General features: G+C 36.8%; 4 protein-coding genes and 1 long non-coding RNA gene across 5 annotated transcripts; 1 reads left to right on the top strand and 4 right to left on the bottom strand.

Moving 5' to 3' along the window:
• LOC125727395 (5-hydroxytryptamine receptor 3A-like) lies at window positions 1-1,424 on the bottom strand. The gene is made up of 3 exons (XM_049004069.1): window positions 1,328-1,424; window positions 1,033-1,236; window positions 1-412 (listed from the first exon to the last, which is right to left on the bottom strand). Exons 1-3 carry the CDS (start codon window positions 1,410-1,412, stop codon window positions 111-113), a joined length of 591 nt encoding a protein of 196 aa, XP_048860026.1. The 5' UTR covers window positions 1,413-1,424; the 3' UTR covers window positions 1-110.
• Window positions 1,425-1,429: 5 nt separating this feature from the next.
• LOC125727385 (5-hydroxytryptamine receptor 3C-like) lies at window positions 1,430-4,881 on the bottom strand. The gene is made up of 8 exons (XM_049004054.1): window positions 4,757-4,881; window positions 4,326-4,495; window positions 4,081-4,125; window positions 3,514-3,620; window positions 3,017-3,186; window positions 1,712-1,875; window positions 1,470-1,538; window positions 1,430-1,438 (listed from the first exon to the last, which is right to left on the bottom strand). Exons 2-8 carry the CDS (start codon window positions 4,485-4,487, stop codon window positions 1,430-1,432), a joined length of 726 nt encoding a protein of 241 aa, XP_048860011.1. The 5' UTR covers window positions 4,488-4,495; window positions 4,757-4,881.
• A 3,237-nt stretch (window positions 4,882-8,118) lies between these two features.
• On the bottom strand, window positions 8,119-9,388 carry LOC125727388 (receptor-transporting protein 3-like). Its single transcript, XM_049004059.1, has 2 exons — window positions 9,125-9,388; window positions 8,119-8,592 (listed from the first exon to the last, which is right to left on the bottom strand). Exons 1-2 carry the CDS (start codon window positions 9,268-9,270, stop codon window positions 8,253-8,255), a joined length of 486 nt encoding a protein of 161 aa, XP_048860016.1. The 5' UTR covers window positions 9,271-9,388; the 3' UTR covers window positions 8,119-8,252.
• Window positions 9,389-11,336: 1,948 nt separating this feature from the next.
• Window positions 11,337-15,473, top strand: LOC125727411 (uncharacterized). The gene is made up of 2 exons (XR_007388742.1): window positions 11,337-11,553; window positions 13,603-15,473. It is a non-coding gene; the product is annotated as an uncharacterized LOC125727411 (long non-coding RNA).
• On the bottom strand, window positions 12,171-18,376 carry LOC125727409 (uncharacterized). Its single transcript, XM_049004086.1, has 5 exons — window positions 18,205-18,376; window positions 15,299-15,622; window positions 14,772-14,930; window positions 13,520-13,557; window positions 12,171-12,997 (listed from the first exon to the last, which is right to left on the bottom strand). The coding sequence occupies exons 1-5, from the start codon at window positions 18,263-18,265 to the stop codon at window positions 12,839-12,841; spliced, it is 741 nt and encodes a 246-aa protein (XP_048860043.1). The 5' UTR covers window positions 18,266-18,376; the 3' UTR covers window positions 12,171-12,838.
• Window positions 18,377-19,854: the final 1,478 nt, after the last annotated feature.

Here is a 19,854-nt window from a genome sequence, read left to right on the forward strand (position 1 = left end):
GGGCTTATGTCAAAATGACACCAATTACAGGAAAACCAAAATAATGGAATTGAATTGTTGCACAAGTAAATGTAAATCCTGCAATTAAGATTTTGACATATAATGGCAATCTACTGGGAAGACCACATCACCCAAAAAAACGTGAAAGTGATAATACTAAATAAAACGAAAAGGACATAGAGGATAAACAGAAACCGATCGATGATGTGTGCAATTTGGGTCCACTCGTCATCAGCACGGTTGTCTGGGAGATGTTCCTCTGCATGACTGCGAATGGCCAGAAGGTGCTGACTCAGTTTCTTCAGCTCCTCTACAGCTGGATCCGCCAGTCTTGTCCTATCTTGGGCCTCAGTATCCTTTGCTGGCTCCACTAATTTCATGGCATCATGCGAAATGAATAAGGCTGAGGAAGCTAGAAGAACATAAAAGTTACAAAAGCCATAGATATACAAACAAATTAGAGTATGGTCACAAAGAGTGACCACCGACTCCCTGTCAGTGGGGACACGATGAGCTACTTCAGCTCCTGTGCTTGGTTAATCAGTTCAATTCTTCTTGTGCTTTTACTGGTTTGTTTCCTTGATTGAAAGACTCATCCAGCTGTTTCACATTAACATTAGTGACACATGCATGGTTGTAGGAGACTGGCCAATCAGCACGCAGCAGGAAATCAGTGCTCAAGTGAAATTCGGGTCTTTCAAATTGAAATGGTAGTTTACAAACCCTGTCCTAACTCATAGTGCCCCCCCTGACATGGATTAGGTGGCCACCCTAGAGCAGTATTGCTCAGCCCAGTCCTCGTGGACCCGCAGATGGTCTGTGTTTTTGCCAGGGAATTAGGAGAGAGCAAAAATGTGAACGGTCTGGGGTTCCGCAAGGACTGGGTTGAGAAATCCTGCCCTTAAATAATGTCTTATTATGCAACACATAGCTTATATACTGTAAATAATCCCTACATTAATAATTGATGTATGTGACGTATTAGAGAATTACACTTCTGTTGTTTGCATGATGTCTTTGATGTCCTCATACCCTCAGTAGTAGTGGAGTGGGTATCTGTGCCCTGATTGGTGAGTTTCTGAGAAATACAAACAAGCCTGGCCAGGTATTTCAAAACAAGGATCTTGACCCAGTATGGTACTGCAGAGTGGTTGGATCTGCACAGGATTTTGGTAATGATGATAGTCTCCAGAAGGCTTGCTACCATCAAAGCCAGGGAGACGGAGAAGACGACATCTAAAGACAGAAGAAGAGAAAAGGTCTAGTAGCTAAATATGTGTTATAGATGTCAAAAAACAATGTTAATGAAATAAACTTAAAAATTTACTAAGTAGTGGAAGTCTATTTCCGGTAATAGGTAGCAAATCATTCATGATGAGTAGGAATACAGTGTAGCCCAAGATGATAGTCATCTTGAAGGTGGCACGGTCTACAGCCTCTGGTGGCAGAAGAAAACTTATGAGGTCCACGATCATGAGGGAGCAGCTGGGGATCAGGAGGTTGACGACATACATGGTGGGCCTGCGTCTCATGACGATCTGAACAGAAAGAGTAAGGAAGGAGCCAAATTCTAATACTAACATATATCGAGAAACACGTTACCCATAAACTGGTCTACACACACGAAAATCAATCTCAACAGCTTTCCAGAATTTGAGTCTGATTCCTGACGTTTCCTAATATACCACATTTTCACTTATAGAATACTCACATGGTAGACAATTGTGTCATAGGTTTCATTGTAAAAATTAGATCGAATAACTTTAATAGCTTTGATGTCTAGTAGTTCCCACTCCCCAACAGTCGTCATCACCAGCTTGGAATGCCTCAGCATCTCCTCGCCTGACATGGCCATATCCACCCGAAGGTCATAATCTGCAGAGTCAGAAGAATCTTTTCTTACACAAAAAATTCACGGAGTTAGTAGACATATGCATAATTCAAGGTGATATGCCTTATATCTCACTCTTTTTTTTACAACTGCAATATATTGATCAATGGCAGTCGCTCAACCAGTAAACACCATACTGGCCACAATAGGAAGATTAAATGATACTGTAATCAGTGGTAAGTCATGATGAATTAAATTTTATACACTCTCTGACACTGGCACACATAAAACAAGTAAATCCCCTGTGTTGGTAATACTGGATGATTTGTTTCTAGTACTTGACTAATCATTTTCCAAATTGGAATAACTTATTTTCTCCCATAATTCTGAGTCTGTCCACAATTTACGGGAAATGTTTCTTTACTGTGGCCCAACAGTAACTAATGTCAGTCTTTGTCTATTTTGTCAGTACAGATGTTCTTCTACTTACGAACTTTCAGACATACGCACGAAAAAGATTGTGTTCATTAGGCTATCGTTTCCTGTCTGCAACATAATTTTTTTTTCTGCATGCATGCCAGTTCCACCTAGTACGATGTCTGGCCGCTACTCCCACCGCACAGCAGCGTAGCGTGCGTGCTCCCAGCATCCTAGTTCTTTGTACTTGTATATACCCTTAAAACGATGTTGAATAACGACTTATGAACATTTCATTTTATTACCAGCCGTTTGGAACGTATCATGTTCGTAAGTAGAGGAGCATTTATAATCAGTCGTAAGTGCATTGAGTTTAAAACAAATGGCATAATACTTCTATGATGTAGCATTAGAATTATGATTGGAATAATAACTGAAACTTGTTAATAGAAATATTCTTTGAAACTGTCTAATGTTTCACAAATATCAACAATTATAAATTTACTGCTTTTTTAATTTTTGATGTGACTTTGGGCTCTGAATGATGCTCTGTTATTCTGTGCTAGTTAAAGTGATTTCAAAATATTAAGGAAATTCTATACAATGCACTTTACATATAAATACATATATATTTTACTGATTTAAATGCTACTAAATTGTATGTAGCTCTTCTGATTGATAGTGTTCTTTTCAAGCAACTACCCGACATCTTCTGATTTTAAAGAGGTTGTGAAACAATGTGGCTTATATAACCTGTGTGTCTCTCACCAAGGTGCGTGTAGGAATTAAAGGTCAACGAGCAGTTCTGGACATCAAACGGAAAGGTATAGATGTCCAGGTTACAGGAGCTGATGGCTCTCACTGGCCGGCTGTCAGATACCAATCCAGAGGAGTACAGGTACACGTATGTAGTTTTTGGGGAAGTGTCATCATCCATGCTGCAGGAGGAGGGGGAACGACGGTGTTATTGCTGGAGAACAAAACAACCGTAGAACTGGAGAAGAGAGGAACACAGTCAATACCCATAATCAACCAATTTCTGCTTATGTTATTAACAGATATTTAGCTAACTTTATTAAACAAGAAAATGGAAAAAGGCAGATTTTTCTTTACGTTGATCCAGAATTTATTCGGCAAAGCACAGTCCAAGACACCAAAGTCCATCCTAGTCCACTCATATACAAAGATATGGTGGATGAACAGACAAAGAGAAAACAGACAAACAGTCATATTATACTGTAAGCTGTAGGCATACAGGCACTTACCACTCATTAATACCAATATCTGGCACCCAAAGCTTCTTCCTGGGGAGAGTGATGAATGCTGTTCCACACTGCACAGGGTCCCAGCTCAGATACTCAATGTACCATTCCTTTATGGTACAAAATAGACTTAAGAGGTTAACACGATTAGGACTTTTCATGATTAAATATACATGATTAATAAACTTACATGTAAAATGATTATAAAAATGTTGGTAACATTTTACTTGAGGGGGAACAAGTGCTGTAATGCAGTACTACACTCTTACTTAATGCATTAATTAACCAGAAACTGTTAATTACACACTGATCCCATTTTCATTCATCATTAATTAGTCACAGTGGTTCATGTATTTCATGCAGGAACTATATTTGTTAATGATTTGTATTTAGTAACTCAACTACTTAGTTACCTACTCATGGTCCCTCAAGTAAAGTGTTACCAAAATGTTTTATGTTTGTATGTTGACTTTTAGTCATTTTGTTCTTTATATTTTTCCAATTTCTGTGTATTTCATTTAACTTGCAGTATTATTTCGAGTGATGTTCATAATTAAGGATAATTCTCACCAGGTTAAGCCAAAGGTAAGTTGTTAATATCTGTGTCTTTTCATCCTACAAAAGATAATAATTTTAATCAGTCTATAAAAACAAAAATAAATCCAAGAAAAATGATTTTATGAAAAACAGTTTTTGCATGCTTTAAAGTTACAGAATATTACCTAAGAATGTGCTACAGAATACAGCACATCCGGGCATACTTAGGTTAGGTTTATCTTCTAAAGTTCTGTATTAGGCAGCTGTATTTCACTCACCACCCCGAGGACACTATAGAGTGTAAAAGAGATAGAGACATTAGTGGGTGTCTTCAGGCTGTAGACGGGGCGGATGGCGCTTAGGTTGAAGGTCTTTTCTATTTCCATGTAGAGGGACTTGGCATCCGGGAGGGAGCAGTTCAGCGTTACAGCACACGTCATGTTTGGAGCTACAGAACAAGAGTTTCCATTTACCATCCCATAATTAAATATGTCACTCGTCCTTTTATTCACCAGTTTTACCGAAAATCCAGTAATGTGCTTTTCACATAAAATATTTTGCGGGTGACAGCAATTATTATTATCAGTTATTTTAAACACTAATTCGCTGCATAAGTAAAAGGAAAAACCGCCTGTGGTTGCCATTTTAATAGACGATTTAAGGGTTTTTCTATTAGGGGGTCCCTATGGGGATATGTGGTGAATCTTACCATAAATAAAGAGAATGCAAATGGAAAGCACCAGCACTTCCCTGCCGTTCAGCCCAGGGATACCCGTCTGAATTCTGGGAGCTGCTCCCTCCTGTGGTTTTATGTGGAATCGAGTCCAGAATCCAGACAGACAGAGATACAGATAGATAAATGGTAGTTTGTCTATAGTTTTCAGTTTAACCTTATGTTCATATTTTAATATTTACTTTTCAACGATTTAATAACGATGAAAAGGTTAATTTTGACTTTACAAAACAATACATTAAGACAGTTTGATATTATACAACTTTGTATTTTAACCATTTATCTTATTAATTTGAATCTTATGAAATAAAACTCACAATACCTGCACTCTGCACTCTCTTTTGTCCATTAGAAATGACGTTCTCTCAGTTAGTTACTGTAATCTAATTTTTAAAGTCAGTCTTTGATATCATGCAAATTATGAAGCTGTTGAGCAATTGTGGTTCTTATGGCTATCAGAAGAGTGAATCCTATTTTAAAAGTCCACTCATTGCCTTATATAATTTTTACTTGGGGGTGGGGTTGTTCAGTCCTGATATAAGATATTTGCATATCGTTTTACCTATTTATATACAACAGGTGTCTATGTTTAAAAATAAGATGTGTCCCCTGAGTTTTGATTGGACACATAATTAATAGCTGCTTTGCACATAAGCTCTTCCTTCCTTGGATAATGTCTAAATGAGTTACCATCCATTTTGATGTATTCATGATACTGTTAAGGTGGTTTCATGGACAGCACTGAATCACCATTGTTGCCTCACATCTCCAGGGCTTGGAGCTTTGAGTCCTACTCCTAGTCTGGGTGGAGTGTACATATTTCCCCATGTCATGCCTCGGCCACAGTCCGGAGCACCTAATGGGGATACTCGGCAGTTATAAAATTGAGCGAGTAGGAAACAAAATAATTTTACAACTTTAAAATTTTACAACGACGCTTCAGAATGTTAAATGGTGAGTTTTCTGGAAACATTCTGTAGAAATAACAACTGACGTACTTCATCCCCATACTGACCTTTTGACCTGGAACACAAATTTTATGAATATATACCATAATAATCCATTTATATTTCATTGTCCTAATATTTTTGTTTTTCAATTTTGATAGTCAAAATTGAACTGAATGTTAGATTGAAAATGAAGTTATTAAATAGTTCAATAATGCAAAGCATACCTGGTTACGGTAGCCGTTTAGCTCAGATTTGCAGAGTGCACCTGGAAGCTGGGTCAGATTGAGGTCAGATGTCTGCACAAACGGACCACTAGAGTTGTTTGAGACCAGACCGAGACCAGCTCCTGTCTAAGGTCTCAGTCTGGTTGTTTTGGTCCACACCAGAGTGCAATTACTGTGTTCACACCTGCCCAAACGAATCACACCAAGGGAGAAATCGAACCAGTATCCATTTTAACTGGACTAGATAGTGTTGGTGTGAAAATACCCTCAGGTTGTATTTGGTGAATCCCTCTCTCAAAGGCATATTTGAAACTAAAGGCTTATTACTCATTACAAGGTTGCCAAGTTTGGTCAGTTTCAGGCTGGTGTGAGATTTTCAATTCGAGACAAGTCTGCAGACGCATTTACATGCATGTAACAGTTGTATTACTCTGTAAATAGTCTGTAGGGTTTACAGTCAACCACACAAGATTTCTTGTGTGAGCATGAGAGTCTGAAAGCGTAAGTGTCACGCCAGATGCGTGAGAGCTGGCAACCTTGACAATATATCGAAAAAGGAGTCAATTGTTTTGTGGGTACTGATAGATAAATAACCCTTTGAAATATTAAGGAAAAGTGTCATAATCAAGTTTAAAGTTTCTCAAACTAAACACTGCTGAGAAAACTCCTCCAAAAAATTGAGCACGCAAAGAAATTTTTTCAGTTACTATGTTTTTGAAACAGTAGACCAACATGTGAAACAAATCTCCAGCATTTTTTGCAGACATAGGTCATTTGGAACAGTCGGTGTTCCCTTTTTGACACCATTGTGCCAGATTCGTGCCAGACCTGGGTGATGCACCAAACCACCCAAAACACAGAAACAAAAGGCAACACCTTGCCAAACGACAGTATTTTAAACTATTTACAAGCACTTAAATTGCTCTGAGCTCTGTCCATTGACATATCCATTTAGCTCTCCTGCTGAAATTCCTTCAAGAAGTTTCTGCAAGTCAATACAGGATATGAGTCAAGCGTGGATTTGAGTCACTCATGCGCTGTTGAGTCGACTGTGTTAAAGTATTAAACTGTTAAACTATTCAAGTAATAAAGGACTTTGGACCATCTGCCAAACCAGCACTCTTGTCAGTAATTGGAAGTTAAGGGTTATTTGCATGAACTTTCATAAATTGGTTCACTACCTTTAACTGTCTGTATTGAATCTGACAAAGTCCTTCACAGGAACTGGACATATATGATTATTTATTTATTTATTTATTTGCCTTGTTTTTACTTAATTTTCAGTTTCAGTTATTTTTAGTCTGTTATTAGTGCTTTTCTACTTGGCTTTCAACACTGGTGCATGCACACTTCAGATCCTGCACTTACTGACAAAGCAGAGTGACTCTTGGCAGAATATGCAGAACAGCAAACTTTCATCCACCCATCCATTTTCTGTAACCGCTTGTCCTGTTCAGGGCTATTCAGTCTGTTCCCTATCCCCAAGGCTATATGCACAAGGCAGGGAACAACCCAGGATGGGGTGCCAACCCATCACAGGGCACAGTCACATACCAATCATTCACACATACACACCTATGGGCAATCTGGCAAACCTCAGCAAAAACAGAAACCTAAATGATATATTTGAAGGGCTTTTGTATTGCACTAAATACCAGTTAAAATGCCTTTTTCTTCCCATTCTTTCAGAAAAACAAAAAGGAAGGTCAGTGACAGTGTGTGAGCTGCATTTGTAACTTAGTGTTATATGGGAGAAAATGCAGTTCAGAAAGACTCATTACTCGATATTTTTTAACAGGCTACTATTTTACTTCAGTAGTTTTCCACTTCCCAACCTCTTAGGCAGTACATGACCTTGGGGGAGGGGATTTATACTGTAAGAATCAGTTTAAACCAGCAACAAAAGCATTTTTTAAGATAAAAGCTGCCATTGATTAAAGATGAAAACATGGCATTGCTTTAGAGAGGTATATAATTATACTGTATCTGGGTTCCTCCTGCAATATGGTACCAAATAAGTTGCAATTTACATGCTGACGGGTTTGACAAGTGCATTGTTTAACCAAACATTTGATTTAAAAACTTTAATTCATTCAGAACAGTTGTTTCTAAATTAATTTTATGCATGGAATAAAATGCTTCTAAAACAACTATTTGACATTGATCATTGAAAAATGTTCAATTTAATACACAAACGCCATCAACATTGCTAGAAATATTGTATATTTTATATATTCCAATATGCTGAAACATGTGACATTGTTAGTGGCAATTGGGTGCCGAAACAATATTCAGAAGTCAGGTTTTAGTGCAGACACCTTGGAGACAGGCCTCACAATGTCTGCTCTCATGCGGACCATCTACCTTCCCATCAAAGTAGAAGAACTTTCCCTTCTCGCCACAATCCTCTCTGTAGCACTTGATTAGAATTTTCTCCATTAGCTTCTCCAAAAGCAGGTCTATGTTGTCCCTTCGGAATCGGGGCTCCTCAAAGTCAGGATCTGCACACCTCCTGCACTTCTGTTTGTAGAAGCGCACCTTCACGGTGCCACTCTCTTCCCGAGTTCTCAGGCGCATGTGGAACACCACCATCACCCGTTTTGAGGGCCACATATTCCTGCATATTGAGCATTTGAACCTTGGTTTGGAGAGACATGGGCACAGTTATTAAGGAACAATACAGCAAGCACACAGATAATTATAACTTCCTAGAGTGTGAGAAAGGCGCTATATAAATAAAACATTATTATTATAAATGGTTCAGAGAGTGCATGAAGAGCTCAGGCAAAAACAGGATTAGTATACTTCATACAATTTTGAAAAGGGACAATTATTAGAATTGCAAAGCTTGCTAAGTTTTCTATCCTCTCACAGTAAAATTTTTGAATTGATAATCTTGATAAACCAGGCTTGTGTAGCATTACTGTTATGCGGTTTACCACCATATTTTGAATCGCAGTTTCCTCATTTGGGTGTGTAAGAATCAAAACTGAACATAATTCAATAATAGCAAGGAATCCACCATTACCACCTTATGGGCAGTCATTAAGTCAGATAGCTGGACTAAAAAATACAAGTGTTCATTTTTAATCGTACAGTATGCTTCTATCAGGTTAGAACATGCTATAAAATATTACTTCCTAGCTTGAAGAGCATCATGTCACCCATACCTCCCATTGGTGTTGCGGATGTACTCCTTCCACCCCTGTTCTGGAGCGTTTGCTACGATCGAATCGTCACGCTCTATCTGCCAGCTATCATTTTTCCCCAATTCTTCTATCCTCTGTTGGAAAATTTCCTGCCAGTCTCGATTCATGATTTTTAAAATAGATTTATTTATTTTAACTTGTATTTCAGTTTCTGGACTTGTACTGTTGCTTGCTTGATTCTCTCCTGCCTATATTTCAGTGCCTCTATTTATATGCCTGTGTCCGAGACAGTGAACCCCAGGAAAATGAAAGTGAAACTCAGCTTTTATGAGCTTGTTCAGCCTGTTTCTAGTGATACTGCTCTAGCTATTGAAACAGTGCACTGCAAATCTTTTATTTATAACCATGACCAAGTCACTTTGTAGCATTAATTATGAATAATTATACATTTTGATTTAAAAAACTATATTTAATTTTTTTTATAGTTTATTTGAATAATAACTATATAATAATAGTCATTTATATAATAATAATAATAATAATAATAATAATAATAATAACTGTTCCCTGGCAGACATACATTCTTCAAAAGACAACAAAGACCTTCTTCAAAAGCATCTTGTGCTTGTGCAGTGGACAGCCTAGGAATTGAAACTGCCTGCCAGAAGATCAGTATATTCTACTATTCCGTGGGATTATGAAACTGCTATTTACAAGAGGGTAAAATTGGTCAAAACTGAAAATGATAAAATCGTCATGTGTTAAAAATATCACACTCCCTAATGCCGCCTCAGAGGATGTACTACTTAAACAACTTTGTTTGCAGGCAAAAAATGTACCGTTGCTAAATGCATGTTAAGCAACTAAAAAAATGAGAGAAACAGGAAATGATCATGCAAGCTGTTGTGCAAAAGGAAAACTGGATGAGGAGCGAGGTTTGTTCACTTCATTCCTTAGAAACCCTTAATCATTCTATATCTTTCAGTTTTCTTGGTGACAGTTGTTGGGAAAGGAAACAGAAAGCAATTTGAAAATAGCAATGTGAATACTATCGCCACCTTGTGGATGAATCGTGCAGTTTTGTACATTTGTAGACCGAGTCAGACGTGGAGGTGATTCATTGGGTGGTACTGTTCTCTCAGCCCTCCGGGGTTGGGGGGTTGAATTCCTTCCCTCTCTGTATGTGTTTGCTTGTTTTCCCCTTATTGTGGTCATTTCCTCCTTCAAGCCAAAGAAATACATTTACTGTACACGAATTTCAAAATTGGCTGTAGTGTATGAAAGTGTATGTGCCTGCAATGGACTGGCATTCCATCCATCTGTTCATCCTGCTTTCTCCCTGTACTGCCTGGAATAGGCTCCAGGCCCTTGATTATGATTAATGATTGTTATTTAAGTGGTGTAACAATTTTGTTTACATCACAGCAGTTTACTACTGGAAGAATAACATGACGGCACATTGACCACTATGCACAATCATTCATTTTAGTCTTTCATTCTGATATCTTCAGACAAATAATGCAATTTGGCTTTAAATATTTTCATTTTGATGGCATATATATTAGCTGGGCAAAGATGTTTGAACACATGCAGCAATTTTTGTCCTTGATATCAAGTTCATGCAATTTTAAAAACAAATAGTTTTATCATGTTACGATATTTTTATGGTTTTGCATGGGTTATGCCACCTGACATGGAAAGTGTGCAAGCATAACCACGAGTTGAAAATGGCCGTTTTTGTAAAACTTTGAGTTAGGTCTATTGACTTTTTCTCTGCACCATGGAGAACACTTGAGTTCTCTATTACTCTATTACACTGTTTTCTAAAACATGTTTCAAATAAAAAAACCCTCTTTCCAATGGTTCATTTGCAGTTTGTGGACAGTGATTTATTTTTTTTAATTACTTAACTACCAATTTTAATAGACTTCTCACTCTGCTGATCTGTTTTGGTAGTTGCAGCACCTGGCATTTAAGGACTCCGCGAAACAAAAATGTATTGAAAATATTTGCATTAAAGAACTTCCAAACAATTACGTATGCAATGCTATATATTCATTAAAGTTGTGAAAAATGTCAGACACCAAACAAAAATGCATGTCATGTCATTTACCCGCTTGCATTTGCTTTGCTATATGGCTGGAAACGCTGCAGGGCTCTAACAGAAAACTTGTTTACAGATGGAAGGGACGGAAAGTGCTGACGTGGAAAGTTGCGGTGAGCAAAGCGCACGTGACATCCTCGTATGCAGCCTGTAGCGCTTCTCTTAACAGCGTTGCCTGTTTGTGGAGCATAATGGCACTGTATCGGTTACAGAGAGTTAATGGTTATTTTTTTTGTTTCTGTGCTTTTTTTCCATCTGCCTTGGACAAACACAGTCATTCTTAATCTGCTGTGTGGAGCATTTTGTGACGAAAACAAGTTGCTTGAGCAGTGATTGGTGATAAATGGTAAGAGTAGTTTGTTATTTTCTGAAAAATACATGCTATGTTTCCTTTATTGCTGTCATTTTGTTTAGTTGAATCAACATTTTTACACAAACAACATTTTACAGTTGTTTGAGGGAATATACAGTCTAAAATGTCATTCCTCTTTGTTATAATACTTTAAATATGCAGAACTGTCAGTTATAACTATTAGCCTATATCAGATTTCTTCCAGCGGTATTTCAGAATATTTTCATTTCATATTCTTTGTCAGATCTTCAGATTTATGTAAAAATGCATTTCACTCACAACATGTACAATGTACATGACAAAAATTTTATACTAATCTTATAATTCTTTTAAGCATTTTAAAACTGGCAAATAGCTGCAATGTTTATTCACTTGTATCCATTAATCCAATTTCAAGTATCATGTAGGTTCATAAATCCAGAACCTGTATAAAAGTGGCTCCCTGGACATCTTTAAAACAATACTGATGTAGTTCACATAGTTCAGAAAATTAAAGGGTTATAATATATATATATATATATATATATATATATATATATATATATATATATATATATATATATATATATATATATATAAAACTTCATCAATCTAATGATCATTTGGTACAAATTAGATTTCAACATTAGCACGGACATTAACAGATAACAACTGATGGATTGTTATTTATCCATCTTGCGGATTAAAAATAAATCAGTAATTTTTTTTATACAAATCATTTACTGTTTGTCATTTTTGCAAATAGTGTTACATGAAGTTTATATACAAGACAGTAGCACCTTATTTCAAGATAAAATACGTATGATATCTGTAATCACCTAAGTATGCGTTTAGCACAGGGGTGGGCTGCTGTGTGTGTGGGTTTTCGCTGCAACTCCCTAATTAGATTACTAATTAGAGGACCGACTGGCTGAAGAGTCCTCACACCTGGGCTTGAACGGCTGACCTAAAGGTTTCCCCAAAATCCTGCACACACAGTGACCCTTTGCAGATAACACTGGCCACCCCTGTCTTACCACATGTCATTTGTCTCCCAAGTATTGCTTTGCATTACAAAGCTTTTGTACCGTAAGACAACTCGATTACATACTTCAAGTAGTCTGTCAGTACCTAATCAATAGTGATATATGTCCCTGGGTTAGTTAATTTAGATCCTACAGCACCGAGACGATAAGAACACATCATATACAGTAGCATGTGAAGCGGTTCAAGATGACAGCACTTTAAGGAGACCAACGTCCTCCTGGCAGAGTATCTCCTCTGTGAGCAGCATGCACTTCTATCCCTGAGGGACGATGATGGTGGCGTACTCCACCGTGTCCTGGAGCATCACTGCCTTTCGCTTCCACTTAGCCTTTTCATCCACATTCAGGCTGCTGGGAAAATCCAGAGTCACATACTCCATTGGGCACACAGACACGGCCGCCTCACTTGGGACCTACAAAACACCAAGGTTTCTCAGTAACAGGCCATACGCTGCACACATACATTAGATATGCATTTTTTAAAATGTATTTCTATTTAACCTTAATAAAAAAAAAATTTATTATGATAAGTAATAATTTCCCATAGGTGTGGGTATCACCCTAACAACAGACTCATACCATGACAGAATTTGATTAAAATAGTGCATTATAACTGCTAATTATGCAGGAAAACAAGTGTTACGGTAACACGGTATGATATTCAAATTGGTGATGGTATGAATGTTCATAATCACGATATGATATTTTATTGATATATTGCCCAACCCTGCATTACTGTTTATTGTATCCCTTTTAATTCCATTTTTTTCATATTAGGTTCTTATTTTATCATGTCGTTAACTGGCGATAGCTATCAATTTGGGCCTATTCCTAGACACAAGACATTAATGATCTTTGACTTTGAAAAATTCATTTCATGAGGTGAAGCTTTAAAAAGTTTTAATGCTATGAATGGCCAAAATTTGGATTCTCACCTGAAACTCATTGCTGGAAGAAGGTCTTTGGTGGTGGTCTGTAGGTATAAGAATAGTTGTTCATATGTTTTTTCTCTTCACAGGTTTTCTTCTTCAGTTAATGACATGAAAAACATTTAGTCATGACGCAGGAGTTTTTTCGCCACTTCCCAACAATACAACTGGATGACTATGAAGAGCCAGTTAAAAGTGATACTGTGCATTTGTTATGTTTTGCATAACGATGTACTGTGTCTTAGGCAGTCAAAGAAAATGTTGTTTACACAATCTTCATGTTGGATGTCAATGTGTGGCAGCTTCACCATTTTGAAACCTCTACTAACATTGATCCAGGATTTGCAGCAATTCACCCATGTATTTTTTCGACTTTTGAGTAAGAAAGATCTGTTTTGATCTGTTTCGCATTAGTATGTCCCGAGGAAGAATGTCGGTGTAGATCAAAACCACCTAATCTATTTCCTCTGCCTTCAGAAAAGGCTTCTCTAGTTTTCCAGTAATTGGTGACTGTCAGCTGTTTAAATATTATTGATTTCATTGTTTTGTCAACTGGAATAATGGTACAGAATGCTTGTCTTAGGAAAGGTAAACATAACTGTTGCAGGATGCAAAAGTTCCCCGGAAACACGATTCATGAGACTGTTTTTGATGTTCACAAACAAATCATGATATATTTTTCCACACATAGTTTCAACCACCCACAAACTGCATAATTAAGAAAGGTAATCTTTCAGTTCAACTGGTTTCATTATGCATACAATCCAGTTCCCATATACCTCTGCTTGAGGTCCATTCAATTCATTCGAAAAAAAAAAAAAAAAAATTATAATAATATATTATAGTAGCCCATTGGCAATGATCTCTTCTCATGCAAGCTTGGCTGGACTGGCTATCTGGCTTATGGTAATTTACTGGTGGGCTGGCAAAATTTACTGAGAGGGACCCCATCCACACAGCAAAATATTATCCCCATAAATGGTCTGACGATGCCCTTCTCGTGGGGCCATCGGAGACCCCAAAGTTCAGGGCCACATCAAGACCAATCCTGCGCATGAATTAAGGAGGAAGCTGTCTAGCTTAACACTTTGAAGTGGTGCGTATGGATTACTGAAACCCTGAAAAAAAAATGGTTGGTCTTTACAGCCTTTTTACTGATGGTGTAGCTCAGCATTTCCCAACCTGGTCTTCAGGGACCTACAGACAGTCTAAGTAGTTCAATATTGGCACCACTCTGAGCTAGCGTGTCGTCTCTTACCTGAGCTCCTCTTGGGGGTCTGATAGAAAAAGCTCAGCAGCACGGATGGCATCATGACGGAGATGAGGCATAGAGCAATGATGATATACACATACAAGAAGGATTCTGAAGTGGCCTCCTGGAACTCATTTCCGTTACTTCTGTATGGTGGAGAAGAATCTGAAGATCACAGGTGAACAAATTGTTAGGGAATTTTAACGTCAAACCATTTTCCTGTACTGGCTCAAGCTGCTGCATATTTAGCTATTCATAATCATCTTTAAAACAATACTGTTTTTATATAATTTAATATTGTACAGAATTTTATAAAGTATTAACAGTACATTTAACTACATCAATCTAAATGATCATTTGGAACAACATTTAACATTTACATTTAACACACTTAGCAGATTACTATTTATGAATCTTCCTAGCTTGTGAATTGAACTCAGATAAACCCTTTTCCCCAGTGTGCACTTCAGATACTTGTAAAGTTAGTAAAATGTGAGTGTTATATGGTCTGTTAATGGGGAAATTTGACATACCTGTCGTAAGCTCTTGGAAATGGACAACGAGAGACACTGAATTGCTCTCATGAAAAAATGGCGAGTTGTAGAAGAAAGTGACAGAGTAATTCCCAGAATCTGCCATAGTCAGATTCGAGATGCTCACAATTGCTCCTTGGGAATTGTTTGTCAATAAACCACGTGTGAAAATGCAGTTAGTGTGTGCATGAGAGCACTCTCCGATCTTCTTGCCGTCTTTGTACAGGCTAACTGTCTTCACCACGGTGGGCATGATCTGCCTGGTAAAATTAAGTCTGACCTCCTGACCGACTGTTCCTGTAATTTCCTCTGCCTGGAAGACTTCTGCTCAGAGAAATAGTTAAGACAGGATATTAAAACAGAGGCCCCATTATGATTTGACACAGATTCACCATAAAAAATAAGTTTAGTACACAGCATATGTGTTAAAGCTTTTGTGCTTTTTTTTCTTTAACAAAAAGTGTTTTTTTTTGTCAGGCAGCTATTTTGCCAGAAATTTATTGAAAGAAAAGTGCACTATTAATGAAAAGTTCATCATTAATGAAGATCATAGCTATTGCAATGCTATTGTTAATGGCCTAGTCTTGGATGGAACATTTGCAGTAGGAACCAAAATATTAAATATTAAGTCATAGACAACATAAAATCCAGTAGCCAGAATAATGTTTTGTATTTTGGAATGCATATGTATACATAAGCAATTATAACAATGAATAAGTAAATAATAATAAAATAAATAGAAATGACAGCAGGAGTAGTAATGGAATATATTTGTAACAGCTGAAAAAAGAAAATGTATTATTGCTTGGTGAAACAAGAATTTCAGGGATGAAATGTGGAATTTGACATGGCTTCATCCAAACTTCATTGACGTTTATATAATGTTCTCTTGTCAAACTATCAATGCAGTGAATCACAAAAAATGCCATCTATTGTGTGACCGGCAGCTGTCATTTAGAAGTCCATCTGTGGCACTGAGGTTGTAGAATGCCCTCCCTGACTACCTGAGAGCCCCACAGTCGACTGATGTTTTAAAACAAAATCTAAAAACCTATCTTTTTAGAAAGACATTTAGTTAAGTATCTTATAGTATAGTCTACTATTTTTTTATTTTATAGTATTTTTATTACACTATTTTTTTTTACTTTGTAGTACTTTGTGATTGCTAAAATATAAAGTGCAATACAAATAAAATCTATCATTATTATTATTATTATTATTATTATTATTATTATCATTGTCATTAATGTCATAATACAATGGTACAAAATTACAAAAATCACTAAATTTCCCCCCATATGAAATGAACTGTATTATTACTAATTTTACAGTTTATATAATGAACAATAATAATTTAAATGACTTAGATGCATAGAAATATATTTATGAATTGTGAAAAAGACAACTATGAATCTATATTTGATATTAATAAAAGCTTTAAATAAAATGACACATCTGAAGCAATCTGTTAAATGTGAATGGATTATTTGTTTGAAGCCCAATTTAGCTAGAAAAAACTTCAATATGCAATAGTATACTGGTGGATATCAATTAGTGTGTTAAAATTACAGGTCATCAGCATTTGACTGTTTTGGTTACCAAGTAATATATTACTACTGATGTACGGTGGAAGCAAATTATTTATAATATCAGTGAGCTTCTTGATGCACAAGATAAGAAATATAGTATATCTGTCCAGAAAACTAAAACTCGAGTAAGATGTGCCAGGTCTGGGGGAGGGCCGCAATTGGGCCGTCAAGGTCGAAAGTGATCTGCCTTTGTTTTCTGTTTCATTCTCCACAGATAAACAAGCTCCCTACTTGAGATATAGCAGACCTATGGCTCGGAACCACGTTTCCGAGACTTAAATATCTCATCCACTCAGTTTTTCAACCTCTACTGATTAAAAGTTTTTTTGTCATTTGATTTTACGTTTACATCGCTTAGAAATTCAAATGTTGCATATTTCTCCCAAGGATGAAAGACGCAAGATTGGGATTCACAGTTGCCCCGTTCACTGTTTAATTTACCTCGGGGGGTGCTGTTACGACACGGAATTAATAATCACTACAGTCCCATAATTTCATTTCAGAGAGGCTTTTCAGTCAAATGGAAAACCTGCTTCACATATGTCCAGCAGCCTATAACAGCAGATAATAGTAGTATGAGTCAGAGAAAATTGTGAAAAAATAACAAAAAAAACGTGCATAGACCACATTTTCCACAAGGGAAAATTCAGACGGAGAGAGAAAGAGAAAGATGGAGAAAGGTGTGGGTATGTTTTTTATGGTACTTTATTTAGTTTCATTCTACCTGGGGCACCCCCTTCTTTCAATCATATTTTGCAACGCCTACTGCTTCAACTAAAAGTTCACATGCATTTTTAGTATTACTGTTTTAACCCGTTCTTCTCTCTTTTTCTTTAACTCAATAGGAGGGTTAAGATTACTATCATTAAATAAAGTGGCATTACTATGTTGTCAACAGCATTACTTCAACACAAGTGCATGACTGTCAAACATTATTTCACAATCACTATGTATGAATAATAGAGCAACTATGAAATCTTACTATGAATTATCTGTTTGGACAAAATATAATACTCAATTTTTGCATTTTTATAAAAATCAAACTTTTTACAATAGGAGGGCCTTACGCTGATTATTTAAGTGTTATTGTTATTTGTGGCATTTATTTATTTGTTTGATCCCCTTTTGTAAATTTGATTTTGGAATTATTCTCTCGCTTTTCCATCAATTAGCATTTTTAAATAGCATAATGTCCGCATAGAAGAAAGCCATTTATATTACAGTTGCTGTAATAAAAATGAAACAATATCATCTAACATCAAAACAAGAAAAAAGTCCAACATCTCCGTAGTATCGATAAAAGTGACATGTACTTACCATGACTGAGTAACAGCAATGACATATAGACGGAGAGGAGTCGCTTTATGGAGTAACACATGACCCTTGAGAAGCTAATATATAAAAATTAACGTGGTATAGTCTCTGCATCTGTGTCTCTGTCAGCTTGCTTTGCCTTGCTAACCCATTCTCTTTTCTTCTAAGTCTGTGGAATCGTGGGGGTAGATCTCATATTTGCGACGTCACAGAAGGCCTGTCTCAGTATACAGCAGGTGATTTTTTTTAATCACCATCGTTATTAGTAATCTGTGAAACTACAGGAATACATGACACTATGTAGACGGTTGTTTTGAAGGAACAAAGGTTCCAGTTTGCATTTCCTCTAATTATATGCAAGATAACATTTTAACCATTGCCATATCTACATCTGAAGATCATATGAAAGTGAGACACATTTATGAAAATGTACCACACTGTGAATCCATTTAAAGGTGTCTTTTTTACACTGTTCTCTATAGATTAAAAGTTCCAGGTGGGATTATACTTCACTGTCAACCAAAGAGAACTGTTGTGTGTTATTAAAAATGCCTGTAGCGTTCGATAATTTGCTGCATCAGTATGCCTGCGCTGACTCAATAGATACTCTTTGTCTATGCTTTCATTTTTAGCTGAGGTGGGCAACACAGTACACAAGGTCATGACGCATCTCGTCTTGAGGGTCCTGCAAGCAGAAAGTGAAAGTGAAACCTTCTCTCAATATCCTTTAACGGGGTTTTGTTAGCCTTGTGTCGTATTGACTATATTATTCATGTCTGGGAGCTTCGTAGACACATCTGAGGTTTTGCAACCAACTTAAAGTCAGAAAATATATTATTCAAAACAGTAAACTTATAAATTCTAGATGGGAATTAAGAAGTCCCCATAACATGAACGGGAAAAAATTAATGGAACAGAAAAAAATGATGAACAAATCTAGATATAGTTAAGAATTGTTAAGGAGGTGTGCAGTTCTGTGGGCTAAGCCTCTGGGCCAGTGGTTTGAGTGCAGATTGATGCCTGAATTTGTCAGTTATGACAGCTTTTATTGGGTGGTGTGAAACTCAGGCCTGTGACCAGAAGGTCACTGGTTCAAATCCCACGGCTGACAGAGTAATTTTATACATTGGGCCCTTGAGCAAGGCCCTCAATCCCAAGTACTCCAGGGACTGGCTGACTCTGCTCTCTCCTTCTGATTCACTTGACAAAGGTTTTTGCCAAATAACAGTTAAATAGAAACGATACTGAAGAATGGACTTTAGCATTAACGTTTGTAACAAAACACAGACGAACTGACATCCTCATCACCTGACCTCCATCTTACATTTATAAAACAGTTGAGATTATTAAGGCTATTTAGTTTTAATGACAACCAGAAACCATAAATTTTATCGTGCAAAGCTATTGGTAACATTAAAAAACAAAGTACACAGAGCACAGTCATTTGGAAACTGTATCCTGTTCTGCAAAGTCGCCCTTGAATCATTTTCCATAAAAATTGTGAATCATACATTGACACTGTGGGTTTCTGCCTTTTGATTCTTAATGAACATTAAAATATTTTCCTTTCTCGTTTTCGTTAAAACAGCATGTTGTGTCATACTCTGATACACTTTCCAAGCATACACCAGTGACAACTGAATGATAAATGTT

Source organism: Brienomyrus brachyistius, unplaced genomic scaffold (assembly GCF_023856365.1).
Source record: "Brienomyrus brachyistius isolate T26 unplaced genomic scaffold, BBRACH_0.4 scaffold96, whole genome shotgun sequence".
NCBI lineage: Eukaryota > Metazoa > Chordata > Actinopteri > Osteoglossiformes > Mormyridae > Brienomyrus > Brienomyrus brachyistius.

Coding starts and splice junctions, on each gene's coding strand:
- LOC125727395 (XM_049004069.1), bottom strand. CDS start 1,412: ATGACTATCATCTTGGGCTACACTGTATTCCTACTCATCATGAATGAT. Junction 1,237..1,327: donor AAATAGACTTCCACTACTTA/GTAAATTTTTAA, acceptor TTCTGTCTTTAG/ATGTCGTCTTCTCCGTCTCC. Junction 413..1,032: donor CCACTCCACTACTACTGAGG/GTATGAGGACAT, acceptor ATGTTCTTCTAG/CTTCCTCAGCCTTATTCATT.
- LOC125727385 (XM_049004054.1), bottom strand. CDS start 4,487: ATGACGTGTGCTGTAACGCTGAACTGCTCCCTCCCGGATGCCAAGTCC. Junction 3,621..4,080: donor CTTACCTTTGGCTTAACCTG/GTGAGAATTATC, acceptor TGTACCATAAAG/GAATGGTACATTGAGTATCT. Junction 3,187..3,513: donor GATATTGGTATTAATGAGTG/GTAAGTGCCTGT, acceptor CTCCTCCTGCAG/CATGGATGATGACACTTCCC.
- LOC125727409 (XM_049004086.1), bottom strand. CDS start 18,265: ATGTGTTACTCCATAAAGCGACTCCTCTCCGTCTATATGTCATTGCTG. Junction 15,623..18,204: donor ATTGCTGTTACTCAGTCATG/GTAAGTACATGT, acceptor TTCTCTGAGCAG/AAGTCTTCCAGGCAGAGGAA. Junction 14,931..15,298: donor TTTCCAAGAGCTTACGACAG/GTATGTCAAATT, acceptor TGTGATCTTCAG/ATTCTTCTCCACCATACAGA.
- LOC125727388 (XM_049004059.1), bottom strand. CDS start 9,270: ATGAATCGAGACTGGCAGGAAATTTTCCAACAGAGGATAGAAGAATTG. Junction 8,593..9,124: donor ATCCGCAACACCAATGGGAG/GTATGGGTGACA, acceptor CTCCAAACCAAG/GTTCAAATGCTCAATATGCA.